Genomic DNA, 11,926 nt, shown 5'->3' with positions numbered 1-11,926 from the left:
CCTCAAGTGATCCACCCACCTTGGCCTCCCAAAGTGCTGGGATTACAGGTGTGAGGCACGACACCAGGCCTGGATTTTGCTTTTCTTTTTCTTCTTCTTTTTTTTTTTTTTTCTGAGATGGAGTCTTGCTCTGTCGCCTAGGCTGGAATGCGGTGGCATGATCTTGGCTCACTGTAACATCTGCCTCCCAGGTTCAAGCGATTCTCCTGCTTTAGCCTCCCGAGTAGCTGGGATTACAGGTGCCCACCACCATGCCCGGCTAATTTTTGTATTTTTAGTAGAGATGGGGTTTCACTATGTTGGCCAGGCTGGTCTTGAACTCCTGACCTCAGGTGATCCACCTGCCTTGGCCTCCCAAAGTGCTGGAATTACAGGCGTGAGCCACAGACCCCGGCCTGCTTTTCTTTTTTAAATTTATATATTATTTATTTATTTATTTATTTATACTTTATTTTATTTTGAGATGGAGTCTCACTCTGTCACCCAGGCTGGAGTGCAGTGGCGCAATCTCAGCTCACTGCAAGCTCCGCCTCCCGGGTTCACGCCATTCTGCTGCCTCAACCTCCCGAGTGGCTGGGACTACAGGCACCCGCCACCACGCCCGGCTAACTTTTTTTTTTTTTTTTTTTTGGTATTTTTAGTAGAGATGGGGTTTCACCCTGTTAGCCAGAATGGTCTCGATCTCCTGACCTCGTGATCCGCCCGCCTCGGCCTCCCAAAGTGCTGGGATTACAGGTGTGAGCCACGCGCCCGGCCTAAATTTATATTTTGAATGCACATAGAAAAAAAACTAAACAGTACGAAAGAGTACAATGCATCCTGACATACCGAGTCACCAATCTACCCCAAATTCCTACACCCATACCTCAAAAATGCCACAGACATTTTCCGGTGGATCTTTGCAAAAATTTTCTATCTAGATCCTATTGTTTTATACAAATAGAACTATATGTATACAGCATTCTGTGCTTAATAACCCTTGACAATCTTTCCATATCAGCACATAGTCTGACTTAATTATTTTTAAAGACTGCAGAGATTGCAGGCGCCAAAATCCATCTAACCATTGGGGCCCATTTCATCATGACTATCCTTAATCCACTGTATTTGTCCTGCAAGGTCCAACCTGGTATTGCACAGGGCCTCACAGAACGCTGCTGTTTTCTGATCTTTTCTAGTGAAGCAGCTTTGTTTCTTCACATAGGAGACCTCCCTGGAAAGTGAAGTCAAGCAGGTGGATCTAGAGGTTGGCCACCACGGTCAGGAAAGCAGCTGTCTACTGAAAAGCAAACTCTTAATTCCTTAACATTAACGAGTACCGGAACCACCACGTGGGAAGTGCAGCCCCCTCTCTCCGCCTCACGGATTCAGCTCGGAGGTGCAGGGGTTTGGTGGGGGGCGGTTAGGGAATGACAGCTGCCCCGTGGAGGACGCCCAGGGCTGGGTCACGAACTGACAGGAGTCAGCCTTATTCTGTAAGTCCTAGTTATCAGACTGCCGGTTTCCCGCCGTGCCCAGTCCCACTCAGCCTTCAATCTTCCGGCCGGGACCCCGCTGGGTGCCAAGGGGGGAGCGGCGCCACCGCGAGGCCGGAAAGGAGACTGCGAGGGGCGCCCGGCCGGCCCGCGAACGTGGTGGGAGCCAGGCGGGGCACACGGCCTCCCCTCCCCAAGCGGGACTCTCCCCGCCCCCCCGGGTTCAGCGCTGGGAGTGGTGAGATGGGTGGCGGGGTAATCCGACGCCGCCAGCCCACCGCGTCCCCAAGAGCCGGGGCCCCCGGCTCAGCTAAAAGCCCCAGTCACACAAGCGCCCCATAAACGTCTGCTGAGTGAACGAAAGCTCCCCATCCACCAAGGGACTGCTCGGCGCTCCCACGCCATGTCCAGGTCGCATTCGGCCAGCGGGACTTCCCTTAAAGGGCGGCCGGTGTCCCCAAGATCGCGCCCCTGCCAGGAGCGGAACTGTTTATTTCCGTTCAGCTGAAGAGGCGGGGTGGGCATGGCACAAGTCGATTGGTTATGCAAACTGTGGAGCCAATTCCGGCCTATGATCCAGGAGACTACAAGTTCCAGAATGCATCCTTCCTCCAGCATAGGGAGAGGCCGAGGCTGCGGGGGCGTTGCCTGCTGGGAATTGTAGTCTTTATCTTGTTTGTTACGCAGGCGGAACTGGGAGGAGGGAGTTAACTATTATCACGTGACGTTCGGGTCAGGTGGTTGGGCCAGCCTCCGCACTCGAGCTGTGATTGGCTGACTCTAATAAGAAGACGCCACTAGGGGCGGGGCGAAGAGGGGCGCAAGCTCACTGCGTTTTGAGTCTCGAGACCCCTGTCGGAGAGACTATGGCGCTCAACAAGAATCACTCGGAGGGCGGCGGAGTGATCGTCAATAACACCGAGAGGTGAAAACACTGCGGAAGGATTCTGCAGGACCAAAGTTCGGGTGTCGAGGAAGTGGGCGGTGGGCGGTGGGCGGTGGGCGGTGGGTGGTGGGGAATAAGCCCGTGAAGAGGGAGCACTGATGGAGTGAGGTTGGGGGGGAACGGCTGGGGGCGGGGTTGGAGGAAGGTGGGTGGGCCGTGGGGGAGGGCCCGGGAGGTTGTGATCAGCTGAGAGGCGGGGGTGGGACGTCTGCACGGGGAACTGGTATGGGGGGACCGGTGGGGCCTAGGGGTGATTCTTGAACCCCTTCCCAGATTTGTGATTTCAGTAGCTGGGAGGAGCCCCAAACAAAAATAATTGTCACTTATTGGATGTCTACAACGTTACTACGTGTCAGGCTCTGCGCCTTTTCTACCTTATTTAATAAATTCTGTGCAGTAAAATCTACTACTGTCCACATTTCACAGGTATGGAAAGTGGGGGGCAGAAAGGTTAAGTAACTTGCCTGAGATCGGAACTCTAAGTAACAGAGATGGTAATTCCAGGAAAGGAGTCTTTGACTCCAAAGTTAATAGGATTAACCACCAGCATACAGGCTTCCAGTATGTTCCAGAACTGTTCAGGTTCCGGGTAAGAAACTGAGGTCCCAGAGGTGAAATTAAACAGATGACATTTGTCAGATGTCTAACAGTTCCTGGCACTGTGTGGGTCCGTAAAGTCATTCCCTTGCCTCTCTCTTGAATGCCTGTTGGTTTGGGACACCTCGGAAGGCAGAGGTCTCCTAATTCAAGGTTCTTTCCACTCCATCCTCCCCACCGCTTGCTCATAGCATCTTGTCTCTCCTCCAATCTCTGCCAAGAGAAGCCTTAAATAGCCTCTCTCTCCTTTTGTTCCTTGATTGAAAGTCAGACCAGCCAGCCCTGGGTTGAGCTATGCCGACCCTGAATTGCCTCTTGAAGGCAGAAAGAGCTTAGGAGACACCTGAGTCCCCAAAGGAGGAATTGTGGAGTCAGAGCCCTGTACCCAGCTAAAGCCAGCATCCAGCTGCCCTGTGACTTGGGAATGTTTGATGAGTCAGAGGAAAATGCCTAGAGTGACCCAGCATGCTCGCTTTCCCTCTATCTTACCTGCTCAGAGTCTGATGGGCCCAGCCTGTTGCTGGTAATTCCTTCTTTTCTCTGAGCGGTACTTCTCTTTTCTTTCTTTTTTTTTTTTTTGAGATGGAGGCTTGCTCTGTCACCCAGGCTGGAGTGCAGTGGCACAATCTCAGCTCACTGCAACCTCTGTCTCCTGGGTTCAAGCGATTATTCTGCCTCAGTCTCCCCAGTAGTTGGGATTTCAGGCACCCGCCACTACACCCAGCTAATTTTTTGTATTTTTAGTAGAGACAGGGTTTCACCATGTTGGCCAGGCTGGTCTCCAACTCCTGACCTCATGATCCGCCCTCCTCGGCCTCCCAAAGTATCGGGATTACAGGAGTGAGCCACCGCTCCCAGCCACTTTTCCTTTCTTATACCAGTTGTTTCCCACTTACCCTTCCCCAATCAGAGAAAGTTGTGATATATGGGGGGAGGCAGAAGACAAACAGAACCGTGTGAACCTTTTTATCATGTAATCAGAGACACCTCACACTGTTTTGTTGCATCTCTGTGTGTGAGTCAGTTCCCAGGCCTGTCCAGCTTTTCGTGCCATTTGGCAACATCTCTGGGGACTGTTTTTCTATCTCTGTCGAACTTCCTGAGACAAGAATGTATCTGTCCTGCTCGGCCTTCTACCTGGCTTAGGGCTCAGTCCTGCTAAGTAAGGTGTGCCTTGTTTTAGAAAGTGCTTCAGCCTGCTATCTGAACGTTATATCTATAACAATTGAAGTGTAAGTCCAGTGTCCAAAATTTGATAATTAGACTGGGCATGGTGGCTCATGCCGGTAATCCCAGCACTTTGGGAAGCTGAGGTGGGTGGATCACTTGAGGTCAGGAGTTTGAAACCTGCCTGACCAACATGGTGAAACCTCGTCTCTACTAAATACAAAAAATTAGTCGGGCGTGGTGGCGCATGCCTGTAATCCCAGCTACTTGGGAGGCTGAGGCAGGAGAATCGCTTGAACCCAGGAGGTGGAGGTTGCAGTGAGCCGAGATCCTATTGCAGTGCAGCCTGTGCAACAAGAGTGAAACTCCGTCTCAAAAAAAAAAAAAAATTATAATTAAAATAGTGAACGTTACTCTTCAAGTCGTGAACTCCTTTGAGACTGATGAAAGCTGTGGACTCTCCTCCCAGAAAACTGCATATATGATGTACATGATCATCTCAAGGGCTTCATGGACTTTCCTGCAAACCCAGCTTAAGAACCCAGGTTTAAAAGAACCCTGAAGGAGGTCCTGTTGTGATCTGTACAGTCATCTCTTAGACATGTTTACATATTAGGCTTGAAAAACCAGCAAAAACAGAACATCTATCCCAAGGACTTAAAAGAAAATAGAAGAGTTGGCCGGGCGTGGTGGCTCACGCCTGTAATCCCTGCACTTTGGGAGGCCGAGGTGGGTGGATCACGAGGTCGGGAGATCGAGACCATCCTGGCCAACATGGTGAAACCCCGTCTCTACTAAAAATACAAAAAATTAGCCAGTCGTGGTGGTGGGCACCTGTAGTCCCAGCTACTTGGGAGGCCAAGGCAGGAGAATGGCGTGAACCCGGGAGGTGGAGCTTGCAGTGAGCCAAGATCATGCCACTGCACTCCAGCCTGGGTGACAGAGTGAGACTCTGTCTCAAAAAAAAAAAAAAAAAAAAAATAGAAGGGTTAAGCCAGATTATCTAACCTGCTTGAGGGATGACGGCCTCTCCAGAGCCCTGTAGCTCTGCTACCATGTTGATCATTTGGGGGCTGTATAAGCAGAGTTTGGGAAATTTTACAGAACCCCAACCTGCTCATTTCTTCCATGGCTATATTAATGGGTTTTTTTTGTTGGTTTTTAGTTTTTTTGTAGAGATGGGGTCTCGCCATGTTGCCCAGGCTGCTCTCAAACTCCTAGACTCAAGCGATTCACCCGCCTCAGCCTCCCAAAGTGCTGGGATTACAGGTGTGGGCCACTGCGCCTGGCCCCATGAATGGCTTTATTTATTTATTTGTTTTTGAGACAGAGCTTCTCTCTTGTTGCCCAGGCTGGAGTGCAATGGCGCCATCTCAGCTCACTGCAACCTCTGCCTCCTGGGTTCAAGTGATTCTCCCGCCTCAGCCTCCTGAGTAGCTGGGATTACAGGTGCCTGCCACGATGCCCGGCTAATTTTTTTGTGTTTTTAGTAGAGATGGGGTTTCACCATGTTGGCCAGGCTGGTCTCAAACTCCTGACCAGGGGTGATCCGCTCACCTCAGCCTCCCAAAGTGCTGGGATTACAGGTGTGAGCCACCGTGCCCGGCCCTGTGACTGGTTTTAATGCAGCACTGTTGAGAGGTTATAAGAGCTGATGTGCCGGGCAGCTGCTTGGGAGAAAGGCCCACTGTCTGGGTGACGTCGCATCTCCATACTGTCTCATCGAGGCTTTTCCTTTTTTCTCATCACAGCATCCTAATGTCCTATGATCATGTGGAACTCACATTCAATGACATGAAGAACGTGCCAGAAGCCTTCAAAGGGACCAAGAAAGGCACTGTCTACCTTACCCCTTACCGGGTGAGTTGCACAGCAGGGCAGTTGGTTGAGATGCTTGTTGCTGTTGGAGGCGACGTGAGTCTTAGTCTCAGGTCCTCCTCAGCCTCATGAGTCAGGTGGCCTCTGAACCCTGGTGAGTGTTAGTGCTTCACTCTGCCTGTTTCTCTGTCACATGCTCCTGGATTCCAGAACCACCATGCTCTTTGTGTAACTGACCTGACCACTGGGCAGTGAACCCATGTCAATTCCAGAGCTGCTGCTGCAAAATCTCTGTAGATTTGGATGCAGCCGCTGGCATGACTTGGGCCTGGAGGCCAGAGACTATTATTATTAGTATTTTGTTTTCTGTGAGAGTAGCCCATGAAGCCCTGTGCGTATCCAGAGTGAGGAATCCAGTAAACAGGGTACAGTTGCGTGGCACAGCCTCCGGACTGGGCAGAGAGCCCGGTACCACCCCGCAGAATGACAAATGCCAGGCTGCAGAATGGGCCCTGCCTGAGAGTTACCCACGTGGGCTCTGAGAGGTTGAAAAATACAAATGGATGTTCTTGCAAAAGGATTGCTGCCTGTGGCTACTCAAGATTTAGACTCAAAGACAGGCTGGTGCGGAGGCTCATGCCTGTAATCCCAGCACTTTGGGAGGCCAAGGCAGGCGGACCACTTGAACTCAGGAGTTCGAGACCAGCCTGGGCAACATGGCAAAACCCCATCTCTACAAAAAACATAAAAATTAGCTGGGTGTGGTGGCACATGCCTCTAGTCCCAGCTACCTGAGAGGCTAAGGTGGAGAATAACTGGAGCCCGGAGAGGTTGAGGCTGCAGTGAGCTGCGATCATGCCACTGCACTCCAGCCTGGGCAACAGAGTGATACCCTGCCTTAAAAAAAAGAAGACTTAGACTCAAAGACAGCTGGAAGAAGAGGAGCATATTTTCAAGTTTTAATCTCCATGATTTAGCAGAGACAGGGGAATCTCAAAACCCCATCTCTGGAGGCTCAAGTTGGCATCTTCAGTCACAGATTAAAGTCGTGGGTTTAAAACCCTGGCCGGGGCCGGGCACAGTGGCTCACACCTGTAATCCCAGCACTTTGGGAGGCCGAGGCGGGCGGATCACGAGGTCAGGAGATCGAGACCATCCTGGCTAACATGGTGAAACCCCATCTCTACTAAAAATACAAAAGATTAGCCAGGCATGGTGGCGGATGCCTGTAATCCCAGCTACTCTGGAGGCTGAGGCAGGAGAATGGTGTGAACCCAGGAGGCGGAGCTTGCAGTGAGCCGAGATCGCGCCACTGCACTCCAGCCGGGGCCACAGAGTGAGACTCCATCTTAAAAAAAAAAAAAAGGAAAAAAGAAAACTCAAGGGTTTCTCCAGGCACAGGCTCCAGGAGAGCTCTTGTTGCTGTTTATAACTCCCCTCAATGGGAGCTAGTGACCTACTGCACCATCATTCTCAGTTCTGGAGAGTTCAGGCTGGAGACCCCCGCCTTTCAGGAACCCGTCCCTGCCTTGCCTCTTCCTGTCCTTCCCTAGCTTCGTAGGCCCCTTCACTTAGGCAACACTGCCACCACCACCCCACCACCATGTCAGTGACAAAGCGGTCTGCCCTGCTCATAGATACTATCTGTGACCAGCATGTTTTTCTCCCGTGTACGTGAGCTTGGCCTCTCCAGGCTGCGGTGAGCCCTTTCCCTTTCCAAAGCTCTCTCCAGGAGTGTCTGGCACAGAGCGAGCCGTGGGGCTGCTGGACCCTGGCACTGGGAGCGGACTCGTCACTCCCAGGAAGCAGGCAGGAAGCATGGCAGCGTGGGCTGTGCTTCCGGTACTGATGGCCTCACCCTCTCTCCCTGCAGGTCATCTTTCTGTCCAAGGGCAAGGATGCCATGCAGTCCTTCATGATGCCATTTTATCTCATGAAAGACTGTGAGATCAAGCAGCCCGTATTTGGTGCAAACTACATCAAGGGAACAGTGAAGGCGGAAGCGGGAGGTAGGTGATGGGAACTCAGGGACGCGGATGGGGCCTCCAGGGGAGTGCCCTGGGAACCTCTGACTGCTGCCGTGGGGGCATCCCCTTCAGACTCTTATCGCCCTAGCCATGACCTCTTCCCAGCTCTGGGCTGCCAGCTGGTGGGGTTTGATTGCCAAGAGCTGGGGAAAATGCTGGCATGAAAGACGGCAGCTCAGATCAGCTTTTCAGAGCGTGAAGTCTGCAGAAGCCTGCAGACTGAGTCAAGATGCTTAGTGCGACTTGGTGAGCGCATACAAATTTTAGACTCAGGAAGGAGCTGCATCAGGTTCTTGAGAGGGGCCTTTTCATGAGAGCCAGGAAGAGGCAGCTGCCTCTGGGAAGCCAGAGTCACCCTGCTTTGGGGCTGGCTTTTTGGCAGGCCCCAGAGACCTCTGCACTGAACTCGCCTTCCCCTTGACACCCAGCCAGGCCCGCCCTTGCTATTGAGGCGCTCTTGGTCCCCCTTTGGGCAGAAGCCAGGCTAGAGGGGCCAGAGTCTGTCCTTAGGCCCCCTTAGGACGAGAGGTCTGCTCTGAATTTTAAGGTCGGCTGTTGCTGAGTGGGCTTGTTCCTGTGAAGCTGCCGAGTGCTTGACTGGGGCGGAGAGAAACCTTGATGTTAGTTCTAAAACCAAACCAAGGTGGCCTTGGCACCCGTGTACATATTGGGCCAGGGGTGGGAGGACAGGCTTGTTCCAGGAAGGAGAGGCCATTGATCCAAAGGGGGAAGCGAGTACAGCAGGGCCAGGCCGGGCTGCAGTGCCGGCTCCTATGTAGGCAGCAGGCTGGAAACCATGGCACTGGGAAGTCCCTATCACAGTGCACGCCCAGCCCCCACAGGCCTACCGGGCGTTGGATGAAGCCCTGGAGAGGAAAACAGCCATCTCTTTGGGCATAAATTTTCTTTTCCTGTGCTGTTTATTCACTGTCATTCCCCTCTCAGGTGGCTGGGAAGGTTCTGCTTCCTACAAGTTGACTTTCACGGCAGGGGGCGCCATTGAGTTCGGACAGCGGATGCTCCAGGTGGCATCTCAAGGTATCCAAGCTCCGAAGATTAGGGGCTAAGGACATACTGAACATGTAGGGGTTTGGTTTGAGTTTGCTTCCTTTTTGTTTTGCTTTTTCAAGAACTCAAGAGGTAAGTGGGCACCAGGCTGACCAGGCCTAGGAGTTGGGAAGGAAAGCTGTCATTGGCATCAGCTCTGTCCTGTACCTCAAGAGACTGCGTTTCCCTGCCTGGAGCAGGTGGATGACGTTTTGACAAAGCTGTTTGGACTCAAGGACACTTTACTATGGCCTCATAAAACAAACACTAAACCAACCATTAAACTGCGGTTCCGCAGCCACTGAAAATGACTGAGGGATGGGCCAGCAGACATCCTCCGCCAGCTCACTCCTACCCCAGCCCCGAGCCTCCCTCCCAGCCTCTGTCCACCCTCCACCCTTGTCCTTGACCTCCCTTGCCTTCCCCTTGCTCTGACCGCTCCCGTCCTCTCTCATCCCTGACCAAGGCGGCCTCCCGAGTATGGGTGGAGAGTGGAGTGGGATGGACAGAGCATGTCTGCAGGGCACATCCCTGAGACCCAGTAGCTCCCATCTGCAGGCAGCGGGGCCGCCCTCTCCCTGCCCCAAGGCAGGCCACGCTCATTTCTCTTTCCCCTTGTACTTGTAGCCTCCAGAGGTGAAGTCCCCAGTGGAGCCTATGGCTACTCTTACATGCCCAGCGGGGCCTATGTCTATCCCCCGCCAGTCGCCAATGGAATGTACCCCTGCCCTCCTGGCTACCCCTATCCACCGCCCCCGCCTGGTGAGTGTGTCCTTTGCTGCCCAACACCCCCTCATGAGCCCACCCACCCAGGCTCCCCCCAGGCCAGGGAGACTTCATTGCTTGAGCTGCTTCAGGACTAACGAAGGAGCTGGAGAGGCCCCCCCCTCGGAGGGGGCCACAGCTGGGTGCTCACCGTGTCCTTGTTGCTCTCTCGCCAAGCAGAGTTCTATCCAGGACCCCCCATGATGGACGGGGCCATGGGATACGTGCAGCCCCCACCACCACCCTACCCTGGGCCCATGGAACCTCCGGTCAGCGGCCCCGATGTCCCCTCCACTCCTGCAGGTGAGGGCCCTTGGGTGTTGGCAGCCCTTCGGGACCAGCCCTCTCCTCCCCAAGGTCGCACAGAGAGCCTCAGGATGGCCAGAGACTGCTGAGAGCCGCAGATGATGGATGACCCCTGGATTACCCCAAGGGCCCAGCAGGGCTGTGGCCTGGTGGAGCAGAGCTAGATTCTGGCCCCACCCCCATCCCTTAGCTACCCATGTGCCCTGGGCGGGGAAGGTCACCCTGTGTGCCTCTCGATCCTCTCATCTACACTCAGCTGGTCGGCCACAGTGGCACCTGGGGAGTTGGCTCAAGGATTAGATGAGGTGAGACATGCGATGGGCCTGGAAAGGACCACGCCAGCGCGTGGCATATGCTCAGGAAACCTCACCTGCTGCTCTCATTGGTGGAACTGGACCCCCAGCACCAGCTGCCCCAAGCCATGGGGCCCCGGGGTCTCTTGGCTGAGCTCAGGGGGAGGAGAGCTTGTCACTGACACCGGGTGTGTTTTACTCTCATAGCCGAAGCCAAGGCCGCAGAAGCAGCTGCCAGCGCCTATTACAACCCGGGCAATCCTCACAACGTCTACATGCCCACGGTGAGGGGGCGTGGCAGTGCCGGTGCAGCCCCGCAGCCGCAGATGCTGGGAGCTGCGGGGGGAAGACCGCACCATGTTTTAAACCTTCTAACACAAATCTCCCCTTTCTCCCTTCTTTAGAGCCAGCCGCCGCCACCTCCCTACTACCCACCGGAAGATAAGAAGACCCAGTAGGCCCTCCTGCCGCCCTGCCTCACCCTCATCTCTCTACCCTACCCCTCCCATTGGGGCTGCGCTGGGGCTTGGGGAGGGGAGGGGGCGCCTTGTTCTCCCTCCAGGTCTGATCATAAACAATTACCAGGAGCTAGCATTGTGGGACATTAGGGCCCCCGGCCTCGGGAGAGGTGCCGCTCAGCTTCCCATACCAGCCCAGAGCCCACAACGCTGCCCAGCGTACCTCCCTCACTGTCTGGGGCTCTCCTGGGAGCACGGGGCATCCCCTGTTCCTGTTTCACTCTCAGCTTCTCCCCTCAAAGGGACTCTCTGGCCACCTCCTCCACCGCAGTCCAGCTCCCTCAGTCTGGCACCCACTGCTACACTCAGCCTCATGAGCCACTTCAGAACAGCCAGGTGTCTTCCCGGGCCCTGCCAGACCCTGCTCACATTCCCTCTGCTGGTCTGTGCTGGTCTCAGAAGGCCACCACGCCCGCATTCCACTCAGCCAGGGTCCAGCTGCAGCCCCCGCCACCCTTCCTTCCCTTCCCTGTCCTGGGTCATGTTGTTGCCACCCTGTGTGACTTTTGAAGCTGTAAAATGAGCTTCCAGGGCTTGGGTGGCGTCGGGGACAGGGCTGCCGAGGCTGGGAGGAAGCCCTTCTGCCTTTTGCTGGTGTTTCTGGAATTTGCTTTCCTCACCTCTCACTCCCCTCTAGAAGGAGCTTCCTGACTGGACCCAGAGAATGCGTGTCTGTCCACTTGGTGGCTGCTGGGTGGGGCCGGGAACAAGGGCCCCTGCCCCTGTGTGCTGGCCGGGACCTGCCACCAGCCCCCCAGCTTGCTTCTTTCCCTTAAGCTTCGTGCCCCTGGATGCGCTAACATTCACTCTTGTTTGTTCCTGGACTGGCCATGAAGTGAGGAGATGGTTATTTAAAGAGAATTCCCTATTTATTTGACAAAAAATCCAGTTAATATATTAATGTGAAATAAACCCTGTTTGCACCTTGATTTGTTTGCTGAAAATGTGAAATAGTAAAAATGAAATA

At 54.0% G+C, this 11,926-nt stretch overlaps 1 protein-coding gene across 3 annotated transcripts; it reads left to right on the top strand.

The window, feature by feature from the left end:
- The first annotated feature begins 645 nt into the window (after nucleotides 1-645).
- WBP2 (WW domain binding protein 2) lies at nucleotides 646-11,888 on the top strand. Of its 3 annotated transcripts, none has more exons than XM_054456493.2 (8): nucleotides 646-2,400; nucleotides 5,937-6,045; nucleotides 7,877-8,012; nucleotides 8,976-9,068; nucleotides 9,705-9,839; nucleotides 10,023-10,145; nucleotides 10,649-10,725; nucleotides 10,846-11,888. In XM_054456493.2, exons 1-8 carry the CDS (start codon nucleotides 2,342-2,344, stop codon nucleotides 10,897-10,899), a joined length of 786 nt encoding a protein of 261 aa, XP_054312468.1. In that variant the 5' UTR covers nucleotides 646-2,341; the 3' UTR covers nucleotides 10,900-11,888. The 3 variants fall into 3 exon arrangements, with proteins under 3 accessions (XP_054312468.1, XP_054312467.1, XP_054312469.1); XM_054456492.2 differs by having other exon boundaries at nucleotides 10,020-10,145; XM_054456494.2 differs by lacking the exon at nucleotides 9,705-9,839.
- The last annotated feature ends 38 nt before the right edge of the window (nucleotides 11,889-11,926 follow it).

Source organism: Pongo pygmaeus, chromosome 19 (genome assembly GCF_028885625.2).
Source record: "Pongo pygmaeus isolate AG05252 chromosome 19, NHGRI_mPonPyg2-v2.0_pri, whole genome shotgun sequence".
Classification (NCBI taxonomy): domain Eukaryota; kingdom Metazoa; phylum Chordata; class Mammalia; order Primates; family Hominidae; genus Pongo; species Pongo pygmaeus.
This window is presented reverse-complemented; position numbering and strand designations above follow the sequence as displayed.